The sequence below is a fragment of the Melospiza melodia genome, chromosome 2 (assembly GCF_035770615.1).
Source record: "Melospiza melodia melodia isolate bMelMel2 chromosome 2, bMelMel2.pri, whole genome shotgun sequence".
Taxonomy (NCBI): Eukaryota; Metazoa; Chordata; class Aves; order Passeriformes; family Passerellidae; genus Melospiza; species Melospiza melodia.
Window position 1 is genome coordinate 92,423,153 of NC_086195.1, and position 17,243 is coordinate 92,440,395.

Below are 17,243 nucleotides of genomic sequence, written 5' to 3' on the forward strand. Positions count from 1 at the left end.
AAACCTCCCCCCCCAACCCCCCGCCGCCGCTCCCGGGGATGCGGGCGGGATGCAGCGGCCGTCCCCAGCTCCGGGTTAGCCCCGCTTGGGGATGGGGATGGAGGAACCGGCCGTGAAGGCGGCGGGGCTGGCCGGCTCCTGCCCGCCTTACCTTGCTGCGGATCTGGCCCGAGGTGGACACTTTCCGGATGAGTTTCTGGGGGCCCTCATGCTCCCCTTCGCTGTCCGACGACTCGTCCGCCGGCCCCGCCGCCGCCGCCGGGGCTTGAGGCTGGGGCTGCAGCGGGATCCCGGCGCCGCTCATCCCCGACTCGGCCCCGGCCATCTTCCCGGACTCCTACCGAGAGAAAGCACACGAGCCCGGCTCAGCCAGGGCAGCCGCTGCCGCTCCCCTCCCCGGGGAGGAGGAGGAGGCGGCGCGGGAGGGTGGGGAAAGAGGCGGTGCGGGAGGGCGGGACGGGGGCGGTGGCGGCCGCGGCTCTGGCGGAGCGGAGCGGAGCGGGGCCGCCCGCCCGGCCGCCATCTTCCGCCGCCCCCTCCCACAGGCAGCGGCCGCGGGCCGCGCCGCCCGCCCCCGCCCGCTCCTCGCGACCGGGGCACGGCCACCCGCCGGCGGGCGGAGCTGGGCGGACGGGCCCGGCCTCCTGCGCCCCTGCCGACCGGGAGGGGCCCGGGGCGGCCGCCGGCTGCAGGGGGCGCCGGTGCCGGGCGGGCCGCCCCCGGCAGGAGGGTGCCCGCCCGCAGGTGAGCGCCGGGGCCAGGCCGGCCGGAGAAACAAGCGACGGGGAGCGGAAAGGGCGCCCGGCGCCCCGCACCTGCCCGGGTGTCCTGGAGTGTCCCGGCTGGCCGGGAGGTGGGCCCGGCACCGGAGCGAGCACCGCCCGCCCCGCCGGGCTCCCCCGTGCGCGCTGTGCCGCCCGGGGACACTCGGAGGGCGGCGATGCCGAGTTCCCAGCGCAAGCAGGGCGAAAGCGGGCGGGTGCTATGCCAAGCCCTTGCCCCGTGCCGGCCGAGGGCTGTGCCGCTCTCCCCTGGGAGCGCAGGATGTCTCTTCGGGACTTGGACGGACTGCATCTGATGCGATGGGCTCCTTATCTGTACGCTATTCCTCCAGCCGGTCAAGCCCGTGGTAACTATCCATCAGCGCCAAAGTCTTGGACAGTTTTAGTAAATGCATCTATTGCTTTCCAGTGATTTTCTCATAATAGCTTAATTTTCTTGTTATTCTGTTCATTTTTGTCTTTGTGAAAGAGCAGCCCTTACTTCTGGGGAAAGAAAGGGTCAGTTTTCCTTTTTCATCTCAGATCTGGCATCTCGCACAATCTCGAAATGTCACCACATGTTCTGAATTGTGGGACTTTGAAATTATTGTGGCTTGTATGTAGTCAGTGTTCAAAATAAGTGTTTAAATCACAGCAATACTAAATAAAACACACAAATCCTAGCTGCATGGGCCGGATTAAGCATAAGAAAGCAATCAATGCTTGTGGCTTCTATATTCCCACAACTCTATTTATATTTCCAGAAAGGGAACGAACATCTCTTAACATGCTAATATAATGCCGCAGTACCTAAATACAAAGCATTTAATGAGGAAAAGTAAACAACTGTACAACCTATTCTACACTGCAGACACCTTGCCACAGTCTGAATTTCAAATAGTCCAGAGTTTTTATAGTCCAGCCCATTTCTTTTATTGGCTTTTTTATTTCTAATATTTCTAATTTTCATGAAGCCTTGGAATTCTTGTGCCTTAGTTCTGTGTTACTGCAGCAGATACTTCAAATACAATTCTACTACCCACCTCCACACAGGACCAATTCTGGAGGTTATCTTTTAAAAAATAATAAGAGTAACATTTAAAAATTCAAAATATCTATTTTAAGGATTCAGAAGTTCTATTTTAAAGGCATTTTGATCAATTTACCTACACATTCTATCAAAATATTAATAAGGCCTAAATCCTATCATTGATACCTCATCTCAAAATGACTGTGAAAATAAGGACTAATTCTGTTTTATCTCACTCTTCACCTGAGAAGGAGTTCTCCATTTTTTCAAAACATGGGATCAAACTTGACCAGGTGCAAGTATGCATTGCTCTCAGTAGGTAAGTTTAGGGCACAGCTAGGAAGAAAGATAGTAAAAGCAATGTTTATGGACACTGTGTCTTTCCACCCTCCTTTCTTCCTCTTCACTATCTGAATTTCAGGAATAGCAGATTATGCCAGAACATGTCTCACCGCAATTCCTTAATTCTTTTGAAGGTAAATGTCACTTGAATATTGCAAGGTGACTACAAGATATATTTTCCTAACATATTGCACATAATAGTAACTGATTTGAGAAACCCTGGGTGCTGACAGAACACAAAGAATACTGGCTACATTTAATTCAACTGAATTAAATAGTGCTGGCTGAACAATAGTAGTTACTGTAAGAATAAATACAAGTCTTCAACTTCTGTTCATTTTCAGAACTTAACTATGAGCACTAGTAGCTGCACCATGCAGAGGGCACCATGCATCTTCACCTGGGCTACCTCAGTGTGCTCTTCCTCACTCCTGACTATCCAAACACAGAAGTGTGGTTACCAGGAAAGAAAGCATTAGCCTTTCACTTCCAAGCAAGTCTCTTTCATCATGTCTTGGTGAACTTCAGAGTGCTATGAAAGAAATGAAAAGTACCAGGAATGTTCTCTCAGGTTACTTAATGTGAAGATTTTAGTAGCAATAACATAAGTCTGCAAATTATAGGAAATGTCCCACAAGAATAGTTCAACAAGAATATGAGAACATGGTTTCTGTGAAGCACATAATGGACTCTGTGAAGTTACAGGCTCTAACGTCTCCAGTTGTTTAATGCATACAGAGTTCTCCAAAATGAGAAACCAAGTGTTAAGCATTGTTGAAAATACAAAAGTTACTCATGTTAGCATAGAAATTTTTTTCTACAAATATATATGTTGCCGAGGCACAAAGACAGTTCTAAAGATATCACTATTTCCACTTGTTCTTCTTTTCAAAGGTATTAATAGATAATCAGGGTCCAGTTCCAGCCTTTACCCAGATAAAGCTGCCTAAGGTGGCAATGAAGTTCACCTCAAAAAGGATTTGCAACTTGACTTCTATCCCTTCGTGTCACAGCTGGCTTTCTCCCAGGTGGTCCATGTCAGACTCAATATGTGAAATATTGGATAGCACCTTTCAGCCCAGTGACCACAGCTACAAATACTCTGGCACAAATGGTACCACTGGACTTCTGCAAGTTGGGCTCTTGAACAACGTGGGACTCTATGCAGCCATTAAAAACGCATACAGTATTTACACGTGCTCTGTCTTTCACTTAACAGTTTCACACTTCTTAGCAATGACCTTAAATTTCCTAACTGAAGCAAGGGAGTAAAAAAGCATAAAGGTTGGCATTTAAAGAAAGATACTCAAACAACAAAAACCAGCTCTGCTGACATCATTTGTGCTATGGCAATTAATATCAGCTGATAAACTGCCCTTTATGCAATACATACATATTTACACTGTGATATTGTATACATTTAATATACACATATACACTGTGAGAACATTTTGACTCAACCACATTGAGTCCCAATAGGACATGTGTCACTAAAATGCATATGCAATATAGAAAAAAATCTAAGTACACATTGCACTCTAGCTGCACTGAAGATTATAGTTTATAATACAAATTACTGCAGTATTTGATTTCAGCCCTAAAACTCATTCTCTTTGTAACAAGCATTTTCACATTCTTTTTTTCCAAGTCAGTTTGGCATCTATAAACTAAAGCGTAATGCTTTTCTATTCTTCATCTCAGAAAGCTTTTCTGAGGGAATTTGAATCAATAGTGTGTCAGGTTAACAATTCATTATTCACCTTGTTTAAAAGATTTTATTGAATGCTTCCTAATTTTGGTGGTTAGTGATAGCTATGGTTTTTGACTGGGCTTCCTGCTCTGAACAAGTTTATTTCAGACTTGCCTGTCTGAACTCCCTCTGCAGATCAAATTAGTGATACTATTCTTTCTTGACTTCCTTACTTAGCAAAGAGGAAGCCAAAATATAACAACATGTATCCATACCACTGTTAAAGAAAGTAACTGCATCACTTGTGGCTGGTTTGGGGTTAGCCAAGGGAATTCTGTAACCTGTAGGCTACAAAATTAAGGAAACTACTGAACTGTGTTGTATGCTTCAAAATAAAAAGGTCCAAACCACAGCAGGTAATAAAAGTAAACAGATGCTTTGTGAATGTGTTAGAACTTATATATGCATTTCAAAAGTAAGGTAAAGCCAAGACTCAGGTCTTATATAAAATATGAAAATTGTGTCCAGAGCTTTGTGAGTCATGTGTTCTGCACATTTTTACTACAATGCCACCAAACCCCCTTTGCAAGAATGCGGGGTGTGCCTTACATTTTAAGTCACGTTTGCTTAGTTCCATCATGGGATCTTACACAACTCTTACTGGATTCAGGAAGAGCTTTTCCATTAAAAAGTGTGGTGTGAGTTAAGAAAAGGTCTTTATAGAAATTTGAAGTAGTACACAGACAAGTCCAACCCTGACTGGCAAAAGGACTTCTCGCTTCATTTAAAGTCCATAACTTATTTCTCAGAATAGCTATAGGAAGAGCATTTCCCAATAATCAGAAATTTGCATAGGTTATTAACTTGCACAGATTCAAAACCTGCAAAAAATAGTTTTCCCTATCTTACTACTCTTTGTTTCACGTTTTAAGAGCAGGGGAGAGAGTATACTATGTTTTCCCTTTCATCATTCAGGTCTTCACCTGGATCTCCCTTTGGTCCCATTATCATAAAAAGCCTGCTTATGAGCAGATGGAAAGAACAATGTGGCTCTTGCCACAAAGACCATGTATTTTACCAGCAGGTTACCAGGTAAAGGATTGAGTGGATTAGCTGAAATTAGAGTCTTGTAAAGGAAATCGGTGCAGTGGTTAACCTTAAAACTGCATTCATGGATGTACTCTTTAACAAATGCAGCAATGAAATGATAAACATGACCCAAATCCTGGCCCTTACTGGGGGAGGGGGAAATGGAGAAAAAAAAAAAAATGTGCTCCTTGTTTATCTAAGCCATGCACACAGAAGGAAACGGGCTTGGATGCTTCAGCCAGGACTCCGCATTTCCAAGCGGAGAGGGGCTGCAATCCATCTGCCTCCTGAGTTTCAGCTGAGTTTTGGATGACGGCAGCAATTTAAATGTCATGTTTAATAGGATAACGCATTCGCAGGAATTGACTTCGCTGCCTTCCTCCCGCGATGTCTTCATCTCTCCAGGCAAAATCTCGGGTTTCCCTTGCCTGATCCTTTCAATTTCAGCTCCATGTTACCGGAACACACATACAGCTGTTTTCCCTATCACAGCTGCATCTCCGGCAACAGTTTCGGGGCTTGAGGACTGCAGAGGGCAGCGAAGGGGGATGTTCAACTTAACAACAAATATTAGCACAGTAAAAATATATTTGTGAGGGCTGCAAGTCCTAACAAGGAAGGGAGTGAACTTAGTTCATCTCCAGGGCTCCGCTACTGCTTTCCTGAGGGTGCACACACCAAGCCACGCAGAGAATGGGTCTCCCCCGTTTTCTTTTAAAACTGAGTTTACAAGTAAAACCTGAACCAACAAAACAAGTTAGCAAAACGTGGTACAGCCATCTAAAGAGGAGCTTGGCAGTGGCACAGGTCCATGCTTCATGTTGCCTCACCAAGTTCAGGGCCAGAGGCAGCCTAGCCTTGACCTCTTAGATAGCCTGAAATCTCCCAAGCAGCTACCCAAAGCCTATTTTTAGCCCTCGCTGCCTGATGTGTGTGTGCGTTTGCACAATGGAGAAAAGCCCAGGAGCGGGACCAGACTGCCCTGAAAAGGGAAATCTGATTTTATCGCCTGCTGAGGATGCCGGTGACATGATTTCCTTTGGTTGGAAGGAGGGTCTTCCAGTTCCTTAAACAAACCGCAAAGGCACCTCACCGCAGCTTTCCTCCTGGCCAGTTTGAGCCCTCCCCTCCCTTCCTAGCTGCCCAAAGGCACGCACTTTCCCCACCCGGCGGGGTGACAGCAGGGCACCCCCAGCCCCGTCTCGCTTTGCCGCTGCGATGGGAACAATTCCCAGCCTAGCTCCAGTAGAAGAAGGGGGGGAAAGTGTGCGTCTCTTTCTGAAAGCTGCCTCCCAACGCTGCTTTCGCTGTGCTAAGAGGAGTTTAACGGTGTCAACATCAAAACCACCCCCCTCGGCAAAGTTGAAGGCAAGGCTCTCGGTGCTAATCCCAGGCTTTCCACCCGGACAGTGTAACTCAGAAAGGGCAATGAACTCCCCGTCTCCCAGAGGGACCAGCTCGTCAGCAAATGGCCAGACACGGCGGGGGCGAAAGGCTCCCACCCCTCCGCTGCCCGCGGGGAGGGGACGAGCGCCGGCGGCAGGGCTCTGGCGTGGAGCGGGGTCGGAAGAAGGGAAGGGGGGGCTGGAGGGCACAGATAAGGATGATAGCCCGACCCCCCGGCTGAACAATACAGGCAGGAAAAAGGGTAGGAAACGCCTGTGCAAAGGCAAGGCACGCATGTACCTACCAGCTCCTCCCAGGCGGGGCTGCGGGCGCTATAGGAAGGGTACCCATGCTCCTCCATCACCCCGCAGCAGGTCCCCAACCTCCGCGGGGAGAGCGCCGACGGGCAGCGGAGCTGAGTCCGCCGGGCTGCGCCTCCCTCCCGCCGCTGCCGCTGCTCCGGCTGGCAGCGCTTCCCCGGCGCCGCTCGTCCTCCCCCCACCCCGGCCCCGCTCCTCCCTTTTCTCCCCCGGCTATGTCCAGGCCCCCTCCTCCCTCCCCGCCCGGCTCCTTTCCCTCCCACGGCCACCGGGCTCAGCCCCGGCTCCCGGGGGAGCCGGCCTGCAGCTGCCGCGCCGCTCACATCATCGCCGCCCCCCGCCCGCCGCGCTGTCCCGGCCGCCCGCACGCCCGGCCCCCTCCCGCCCGGCAAGCCCGGCGGATCACGGGCAAATCGCCTTGGGCGTAAGCCGGTTTAGGGCCGCTCCTGCTGCCGGCGTCGCGGCGGGGCCGGCGGGCGAGGCAGCGCCCCGCGGCGAGGGGAGAAAGCCCCTCGGTGCCCCGCGGGACACGCCGCCTCCCCGGGCCCGGGCCGGCCCCGCTCGCCTCGGTGCGGGCCCGGGGCGCGGGGTCTGCGGCCCCGACGGGCCCGGCTGGGTGTTGAGGGGCGCCCCGGAGGGAGCATCGCCGCTCCCGCATCCCCCTGCCCCGAGCCGAGCAGGAGGGGACCAGGGGCAAGGCCCGGGTGCCGGGACAGCCCTCTGGCCCCACTCCTCCGCAAGGGCTCCGAGAGCGCAGTACTGGGCTTTTGACACCCTTTGGATGTTCAATTGAGGGTGAAACGGCGCCTCGTTCCTCCTCAGTGGCTCCGGGTGGTCCCACGGGCACGTTAAGACAAACTCCCAGGAGCTGGGACACGGCATAGCCACTGTGGAACAGGCAGCACGGATGTGTAGGCCATGTCTGACACAGTGGGGTGCTTATTTCCAGGGCCACCACGCCAACCTGATGGAGCACCAGGATTTCTCTGCTCTCCATTACACCCTTTATTAACACACAGTGTGTTTACTTCAGCCTTCTTGGTTTACTAGATACCAGCATCCCCTTGAACACCAGCCAAAGCGTTACAACCCTTCAAGTGGATGTTGTATCTCCTTTGAACTCAACACTTTCACTCTTTTTTTTTCTCCCCGTTGTTGTGGAATAGCAGGATATGTGAAAAAGTAGAACTGGAGAAGAGAGAAAAAAATTGAAGCTTAGTCACCATCCAAAATAATGGTGTTCTTCACTCTACTTTCAGCCTGCTCTTTTGAATTTGCAGCTACCATGTGTGATTACTTGACTACAACAAATTATCTTCAGATCATCTACTTAGTAAATGTAAACATGGATAAGAAATTGTATTTCACCAAAAAAAAAAAAAAAAGGAATTTGTATTTGTAATAGGTTTTTTATGAATTTACATTTTCTTTGTGTTTTAAAGCATTTTCATACAAAAAAAAAGCACACTGACTTCTGAGCTTTAGCTTTTGCAAAATCCATCTATTTACAAAGATGTAGGAGTACTATTGGTGCAAAAAAATGAATCTACTCATCTACTTATCTACTTATTTAAGTATTAATAAAATACTCCCCTGAAACTGAGATGGTGCCACTAAGCCAGGCCCAAAGAATTGTCACAGCAGCTCACCTCATTTGAGGAACTGAAACTGCTGCACTTCTTCCAGATGCAGAAAAAGGAACTATTTTTGTTGATAATAAGTTTATCAGCAGTGAGTTGATGAACTGCCTTGATGGTAAGAGTGTAACCTCAAAAGGAAGAAAACAAGATGACTTAGAGCCTTTTGGTTTTTGGAAGGCATCTTTCTGAAGCTAATGATGAGCAACAGTTGCCCAAGGATGTCTGGTCTCCTTCCCTTTGTTCCCTGAGTGTGAGAGACTGCTGAGGAATGTCATGTTATAAAGGGCTTTACACTAAGAAGGAGTGTCAGAGTAAGATTAGTCAGCTCCCCTCCTTTCCTCATGATGCACCGGAGGATCTCACATGATGGTTGTTTATACCTCTCCACATCTGGCCTCTTCGGCCTTGGTCATGCTGGAGCTTTGTGGCCAAAGTCACCTGCCATGAAATATATGTCATATATAGTCTCTCACATTCCCTTGCTTGCTGAACCACAAAAATTGAGTCTCTGAAAACTCCACGAGTCTTGAAGTTACTTCTTTAGTTCACACACTGTACTGTACGTCCCCTTTTGCCCTGAAATTCAGATTCTCACTTTGCCTCCAGTCGCCTTTTCTGTTTCTTCTGCCCTGAATCTTATACCTGTGACTAGATATGCAATTGTGCTCACCTCATCTCATTCCCTGGAGTTCAAACCTTGGTTTCCATAAGTGGAAAGCTAGTATAAGCCCCAGAAGATTATAACAACCTACTTAGGTTGGAGGTGTATTTCAAGGTCTTGTTGAATACAGACAGGCATCAGTTGCTGCACAGATCCTGCTGGGTCTAAGTGCAACCTATGCAATGCAATTCAGCTCAACCCTGCCCTTTTGGGCTCCTGAATGCCAAATCTAATTTTTCAGTTCTTTCTGTCAGGGTGACAGATTTCTGTCATTGCTAAGGAGCCCTGCCCTGTGTGATTTCCCTCTGCTCACTGAGTCGAAGAGCACAGTTCCTGATGAGACCGAGGTCTCTCTGCTGCTTGACTGAACTGGTTGAAAATCACAGGCCAAGGATTTTGCTGGAAAATGTAATTCTGTCAAATCCAGCAAAGAATTTAAAGACAGATCTCAGAATCACAGGATTATTGGGGTATTTTTTTGGGGGCACGCTGCTACCTTTACAGAGGGCCAAGGGAACTGAAGTCAGGCCCAAGGCAAGGATGTGACAACTAATCCTTATGGGGAAGAAAACACCTGAGATTTGTTAGTGAGGGGTAGAGGAGCTGCCTGCTAGAACAAGGAGTGACCAACTATTTCCCTTCCTTCTCCTTGGACTGGGAGAAGAACCCATTGGAGGCAGTTGGAGCAGGAGCAATGGCTCTCCTATCAGGTCTACCAAACTGCATCAAAACATCTCCAACATAGCCTGGGGTTCAATTTAGTTTCATTCTGATTTTTTTATTTTGTTCCAAGTCATGTTGTTTATTTGGATTATTTTGAGAGTTTTTTTAATCTTTTCCATTTTTTTCAACTCAGTCTAGACATTAGGGGTTTAATTTCTTGGTATTAGCCTATCTACCGTGTTTGAAGTTGCCTCATCTCCCTCTGTCTCTTTTGTTCCCTGCCCTCAATGATTCAGTGAAAACTTGAACAACAAATCGAATGTTTCATTATTGACTTTTTTTTTACATTAAGTGAATTGAAAATAGCCTGCATTTTGTAAGCAAAATATTTTGGATATATTGGACACACCTAAATTTAAGAACTTTGATTCCAGTGCTGTGGTTGGACATTCACAAGAAGATCCCCACCACTTCAAGTATTTTCTTTCTCTGGGGGTGGAAAAAGGAGCTTTCAATTTTTTTTCCTAAGTTGAGGTAGAAAGACACTAAAAGAATGAGCTTTTAATATTTTTCTGTGTTTTCCCACCAGCATTGCATTTAGCATATGCAACATAGCAAATATACACTAAATCTCATCAATTTACGCTAACATGAAACTTTCATCTTAACTTGACATATAGTATCAAACCTAGTTTGAGTAAATTCTTCAAGAAAATGTTATTCTTCATTCTCTTCACTATAAACATGCCTGTTGGTGTTTTTTAAAAATAATTTTGCATAACATTTGAAGGTATGATTTCCTTAACATGGTAGTTGGGTAATTCTTAGCCAGACAGGTAGTAACAATGTGCACTGGGTCATTAAAATGAAAAATGTATTAAAAGCAGAGCAAAATGTACATACCTCTCTGGTAATCCTTCAGATAGAACTGAAGTTACAAAATGGGTCATTTAAAAAATAAAGGTATCTTTTTTCAGTAACATCCTGATAGTTGCCTTGAAATCCACTACTTTCTGTTTGTAAGAGCATCTAAACCATTGAACAAATTCTGCATTTCTCCCAGTTTACAGGGCCTACTACCCGGAACTCACATTGGCACCTGAGCAATGTTTTCAGCCTACAGTTTTCTTTCGAGGACTTCCTACAACATGTGCATTCTTCTTCATTATTATTAGTCCTCTCATTAATCTAACAACTGCTTCAGCACATAACTACCTGTAAGCAACAGGATGGTTTTAAACAATTCCATCGATTTTTGGGTTTTACAAGTGGGAAATTATTTATGCAGCTGGAAGAATTACTTTCTAAATGAAGTGCTTTAGAAAGAAAGAAGTCACTGAGAAAAAAACCTTGGGAAAAAGTGTTTTACTGGAGCAGCAGCAGAGCTATGGGAGGGCAATCCACTGTCCACTTCATTTTCCTCCCAGCATTTTTATTTCCCCTTCTAAATTCACTACCCCCCACCAGTGTCAGCACCTCCTGCTTGTTCTGCTGGCATGGAGAACCACCTCAACACCTTCTTCTGAGTGCCAACATCAGGAACTAATGTTGTGGAATGGTACTTTCCTTATGGACTTTATTCTGAGACATCTGGTGGCGGGCGGGGGGAGGCAGGCATTTTTGTAATCCCAGCCCTCTGACTGCTCTTTCTGCTGAAGTCAACAGATTCCCTGAAAGTCAGAAGGAAAATGATGTGAAAGCACAGATGGCTGTAGGTAATGCTTGCTCAAACTGCTGCTAACCTTCACTAACCACCTCTGCCAGTGCTCCTGGCTGAGGCCATGTACTAACTCATTTATTTAAGGATACTGGTGAACCAATAGCTTCATTTCATAAAAACACCTTTGGAAATATTAATTCACTCCAATCTCTTAGATCCCTCACGACCAGAATTTAGATCCTTCCTAGAGGATGTACTTAGTAAATGACCTAAACCTGCTGCCTGCAAGGTTGTATCTCATTCCCCATAAATATGTGGAAACCATTCCATGGGTCTTCACTAATAACTTTTGGTGGGTTTAAAGGTTGTTGTCACACACTTCTACTCTCAACCAACCTAGTTTCATTCTTATCATTGACCTCTCAGCTCACACTTCAGAGATGTTGCTTGTGGCTTGCTTGAAATGAAGTGCCCTTTGGACACCATGCTCCAGCTGAGGCCCTCACCTTAAATAACATTGGCCTGGGTTTGCCCAGGTGTGTGATGGACATACTCCTTGATTGATCATCCTGACCATATATGAGGGTATTCAGACATCCTTCCTGTTTGTGTGTAAAGCAGGACTTCCTCCTGTTGGCATCTTCTTAGATCTGTGAGCACCAGGGAATATTTCAGGTGAAACAGGGTTTCCTAGGAAAATATCACATCAGTTTCAAAAGCTTCAGTGACCCTATCCCATCCAAAGGCCTGATTTTTTGACATTATTTGTCCTTGAAAAGCCTGTATTGGTTACACCCCTCCCTATTATCTTGTAAGTAATTAGAAACATTTTATTTTTATTTTGTGGGGAATATAAGTTAATGTGATGGCTCAGTAATTCCCAGGTTCCTTCTTTTGATCCTTTTTAAAAGTTTCACTTCCTAATACAAGACCTGAAATGATTAAACACAGGATATGTTCTAACCTCGTTTTTACGTATGAGCCAAACACTTCTGATGGAGCTTTGCATTTGTGGTTTCCCACTTTGGGATGCCTGGCACAAACTTTTGTATCCATTACTTTGAACTCATTCAGACCTTGCTGATACAACTTTTTGACAAACATTTATTCTAAAAGAGAAAAAGAAATTACTAGTAAAGCATGAAAGTTACTGATGTGATACTTTAAAATCACAGAAAAATTAATAAATGTAGTACTTCTGAAATGCTCAGAACTAAAGTAGAGGTTTTAGTCAAACAATCTCCGAAAAGCTAAAGAAAAACATGAATGGGAGAAAAGAGCTTTGCTCCTAACACTGAAAAAGGAGATAACAGATGGCAAAATTATTTGTTTGGAAAAAGGAATTAATTTATCTCACCCAATGGCCTGGCACATACATAGAGCCATTTATTTTATTGTGTTCTAATAAGCACAGTATTGCTTTCCAATTACAGCAAATTAGTATGTAATATTCCTACTTTGGTAATTTTTCTTTTCTAAGTGTATCAAGGTATATATTCAAATAAAAATTAAAATAGATCTTTTTTTTCTCCAACTCCTCTGCTTAATCGAGGAAAGAGACAGAATTTTTCCAGAGTTTTATTGCTTGCACAAATGAAAGGAAGAGGCAACTAGATGTGTGAATGTGGTGAGTGAGTAAGAATGCATTCATGTGGCCAGTCTGAGTAAGTAACATGATGGACTCACCTCCATGGTCCTGGTCCTCTTTGGAAATGAGCTAGGGGATACTGAGACAAATATTGTTGTCCTAGCAGAAAAGAAAAAACCTAGAAAACTAGTTTCACCAGGAGCTGGTGGATGTAGTGCTGGAAACCAGAGTATTTCTGTGGCCAAGCCAGTGAGGTACATGTTTACTTTTAAGGATGCAGTTTGTCCCATTTATTTCACTTTTAGCACATGCTGAAAGAACAGAGTCTCAGTGGGGAGCCTTGCAAATTGACAGATTTCAGAGGAGAAATGTCTGCTCTATAAAGGAGGTATGAAGGGAAGGAAGGAAGATGACTATGAGAAACAGAAGAGAATGAAGGATGTGCCTGTTTACTTTTCTAAAATTATACATTTTTCTGACAGTAACAAATAAAATATGTTAGTAACTCCACAAAGACCAATATTAAGTGAAATGGATGCTTTTAGCAATTGAATCAAGTATAACAAGATTAAAGTAATTCTTACTATAAATCCTGTAATTTAAATTCAATTATCTCAGGGACAAATCACTCCACAAAGTTTTTCATAGATTCTATTAACTTAATGTGGATTTGAAATTCTGGCATTGCTCTAATAGTCTTCCCACATTACTTTCAAGGGATCCCATCAATAGCTATTTTTGCTTTCTAATAAAGAGAGGTTGTAACATGACCTACCAGAAAAGAAAATAAATTTTTGTTACTTTAGCCTTATTTATAAGTTGTATTTCTAATTTAAAGGAATAGACTTAATCCACAATGTAGCCATAGGGAATGGGAGAACTCCAAAATAACATTGGTTAGATATAACCAAGCCTAGTTTAGATAAATGAAAAACAAAACAAAAAGAGCATTTCTGTATGTTTTAGGAAAGAAAAGCTGAAATGTACAGGGGGGAAGACTGGTGTTAATGGGTCCTGAACATGGACATCATTGTGCCATTTACCACAGACTTTGCATATGAATAATGTTTGCTTTTAGGGAAAAATATTTTATTGTCCTAGTGAAGCTTTGCACAGGTAAAATTTTTATATTCTTTGTACTACAGTAAGGTGTAATGAGCAAGTATGTGCTACTATTAGGGACTTGCAGCTTTAAGGAGTTTATTAATAGAATTTACCAATCCCCATTACTGCCAAATAAAAGCATATTCAGGCATGTAAACTTCTACTCCCTCCTTGATATTTTAGGACCAACCATATTCCCTAGAACCTAGTTGGTCCTAAAATCTTACTGCACAGTGTGGTGGAATGAGACTAGTGAGATTTTTCTGACAGTTGTGGAAGTCTCTCGTCACTGGATGGAAGAATTGTGACTGCTGCTGGGCTCCGCCAGCCCAGTCCACAGAGGGTGGGGGGTGCTGGGAAACGCAGGTTTGTCCATCCTGCTGGGATGCTGTGCAGCTTGGGAGACAGATCTGTTTGCCCGTGTCACTGTGAACAGATCCACCAGGCTGTGAAATACCTGAGGAGCTAAATCTTCCCCATGAGGAATGGTGTAGTGAGGCAATGGGGACTAGCAAATACATTTTGACCAGGTGAATAGCAAAAGGTAAATTAAGGACAAAGTTTTAAGATGCTTTATGCTTTATGTTTTTCTGTACTACTACAATGTCAGAGCAGTGATATGATTTACAAGCAGCTTTTCTTCCTGTGTGAGGTTTGTGGAACTTAGAGACGGTTTCACATTTGCGACCCAGTTGGTGAAACTATGCCAGGTGGGAATGTTTGCGGTTTGGATGGAAAAGTACCAATCTGATGAACCTAGAAGAGACTGAGCAGCTCCTGGTCAACCAGACTTATTAGGCAACAGTTTCTAAGATGAAAGCATCTGAATCCCATGGAAACAAGCAGAGGAGTTAGAGACAGGCAGGCTTTAAATGATAATATTTGTGGATGTCATGAAGACCAAAGGGACAACAAACCATGAAAATGGCAAATCATTGAAACAAATTATTTGGATTGGCTGGTGAAGTGAACATAAGCAATTTCTAAACAGAAAAATGCAAAACTTTGTACTGAAGTAACAATTTTGTAGAAGATATGTATCTTTCTCTGTGGAAGAGTGACCCACATTTCAGCAGTTTGTAGAGAGCTGTTGCCCATGGATGGAGTCACGCTGGAGAAGTCTGTGGGCAACTGTCTCCTGTGGGGGGACCTCACACTGGAGTAGGGGAAGGACTCCTCTCCCTGAACAGTGGCAGTAACAACATGTGATAAACTGACCCTAATCCCCTCTCCCTGTCTCTCTGAGCCATTGGGAGAGGAGATAGAGCTGGAAAAGAGGGAGGAGCGAGGGTAAGGTGTTTCTAAGGTTTATTTTACTTCTTATCATCTTGCTCTGATTTTGCTAGTAATAAATTCAATTAATATTCTCAATTCAAGTCTGCTTTGCCCATGATGGTATTTGGTGAGCAATCTCTCCCTAGCCTTATATCAAACCACGAACCCTTCGTTATATTTCCTCTCCCTTGCCAAACTGCAGAGGAGAGTGACAGAGTGGCATTGGTGAATGTCTGGCATCCAGCCAGGGTCAACTCACCATAGCAGGTAAAATGTCCTGTAGCATATATGGTGTATAATCTTTTCTGACCAGATAATCAGCAGGGAATCTTTTGAGTTTATAATCACAGAAATATGATATATTTTCTCTAGGTTAGGGGAAAAAAAATCTATTTTATTAGAGCAAATAAGGGCATACAAATATCCTTATCCTGTCACAAAAGCAATATATTTTATCATTAAAGGAGGTCTGGGTCACAATAAATACCAGAGCACTAAGAATTCTACAGCTGATGCACTTTTTCTGCATCTTCCATCTTATTCTCCTGATGATCTCCTAGATAGCAATGATTGAAGCTCTCTTTTTATTAGATATGACAGCTTCCACTGATGAGGATGTTTGTAATTCTCAGTGAAGAGCAGATGTTAAGATGAAATATCTTCAGTTCTCTAACTGCAGAGTTGTGTTTTTTGGTAGGCAACTCAGAGAGTGGTTCTGTGATCATTAAATACCAGCTCTACACAGTTGTACATCATTTGGCAGTACAAATTTGATAAAAATCAGGCAAGAGCATATGATTACATTTCAATTGGTTTAGCCAGAGCACACAGCACAGTGTTTACATCCACTTTACAATTTTATGTTTATTTTATGCTGGCTTCAGGAAGACAGCCTGAAGTTAAAGTTGCCTAGACAGAGAATTACTTTCTCCACATAAAATCTACATTAATTCTGCTAGGACAAAATTCTCGCTTCAATTTTTTGTTAACAAATGAGTGGAATGACTCTGCACCTACATAATGCATTCTTATGATTACAGTGGCTTTGAGATTTGACACTAAGTTCTCAAAAAATGGGTTCACTGTGTTGTTAAATCACATCTTGAGAGCTAAGTTGAACTGAGAGTATAAACAGAGATACCAAAGAGCAATCTCATTGTGCCTTCTCTCCAACAACAAATGCCCAGCCCTGGTATACCTTTGAATTTGCCAGTGATTTCTGAAAAAAAAAAAAAAAAGGAAAGGAAATTCTTCAGCCATAACAGGAACACTTCCAGGAAAAGAGGTGGAGGTAAGAATGGTTTACTTTGAACTTGTTCTTTCAAAGTCAAGTTGTGTGTCTTTAGATGTAGAGCATTATTTGGAAGAGGTTAAATTCCCTCCAGTTTGACCTACATTGAGTTCTGTGGTTTGGGAGGGTGCTGTATAAGCTGGGCACACCAATTAATTTAAAGGATGGTAGTAGTCTTAGTAAATGAATGATGTAAAACAATGAATAACTTCTTTGTCAACTGGCTGAAAAATTTCCAAAACCATAAAGGTGTGTTGGTTGGATGTTGGGTCACAATGTTTATACTATTACTAAAAGCCAAAAGAAGCTGCGGTGACAAAGACCTGCTTTGAAATTAGCTTGGCAGGGAGTGTTCCATAACACCCAGGCAAGGCAAACACCAGTGTGGTCAGTGTAGGAATGGATTTTGGTGGACTGATTTTTAAGGAAGAACGCCTTGGCCAGTCTGGGATTACAGTATCAGAATTTATGATGTAGGAAACATGAGAAACAAGGACTTAAAAAAGATTGAACAGATAATGAGCAGAGTCTTTGTGGTATAATCTGGAATGAGACCACTTACCTTCATGGAGGCAGATGAACATATCTCTGTGATAGCCAGATCAGGTTCTATGTCATTGTTCTACATTTTGAAAATTAATTTTAAAAACCTGTTTCAGGGCATGAAATAGCCCAGAAAGGGGAGCTTCACCCCTGATCTGATGAATTTCACACATCTTTTATTATGTGAATCAACAAATGTT

The 17,243-nt window shown here is 44.2% G+C and overlaps 1 protein-coding gene across 2 annotated transcripts in view; it reads right to left on the reverse strand.

Annotated features, from left to right (window-relative positions):
- DGKH (diacylglycerol kinase eta) overlaps positions 1-6,752 on the reverse strand; it is a 156,810-nt gene extending 150,058 nt beyond the window's left edge. Inside the window, exons 1-2 of one of the 2 annotated variants that reach the window (XM_063149365.1) lie at positions 6,603-6,752; positions 152-337 (exon numbers count right to left, since the gene is read on the reverse strand). In XM_063149365.1, coding sequence (XP_063005435.1) covers positions 152-337; positions 6,603-6,659 — 243 coding nt within the window. In that variant the 5' untranslated portion in view covers positions 6,660-6,752. The remainder of the gene's footprint in view (positions 1-151; positions 338-6,602) is intronic. The other variant, XM_063149366.1, reaches the window with a different exon arrangement.
- Between the last annotated feature and the right edge of the window lie 10,491 nt (positions 6,753-17,243).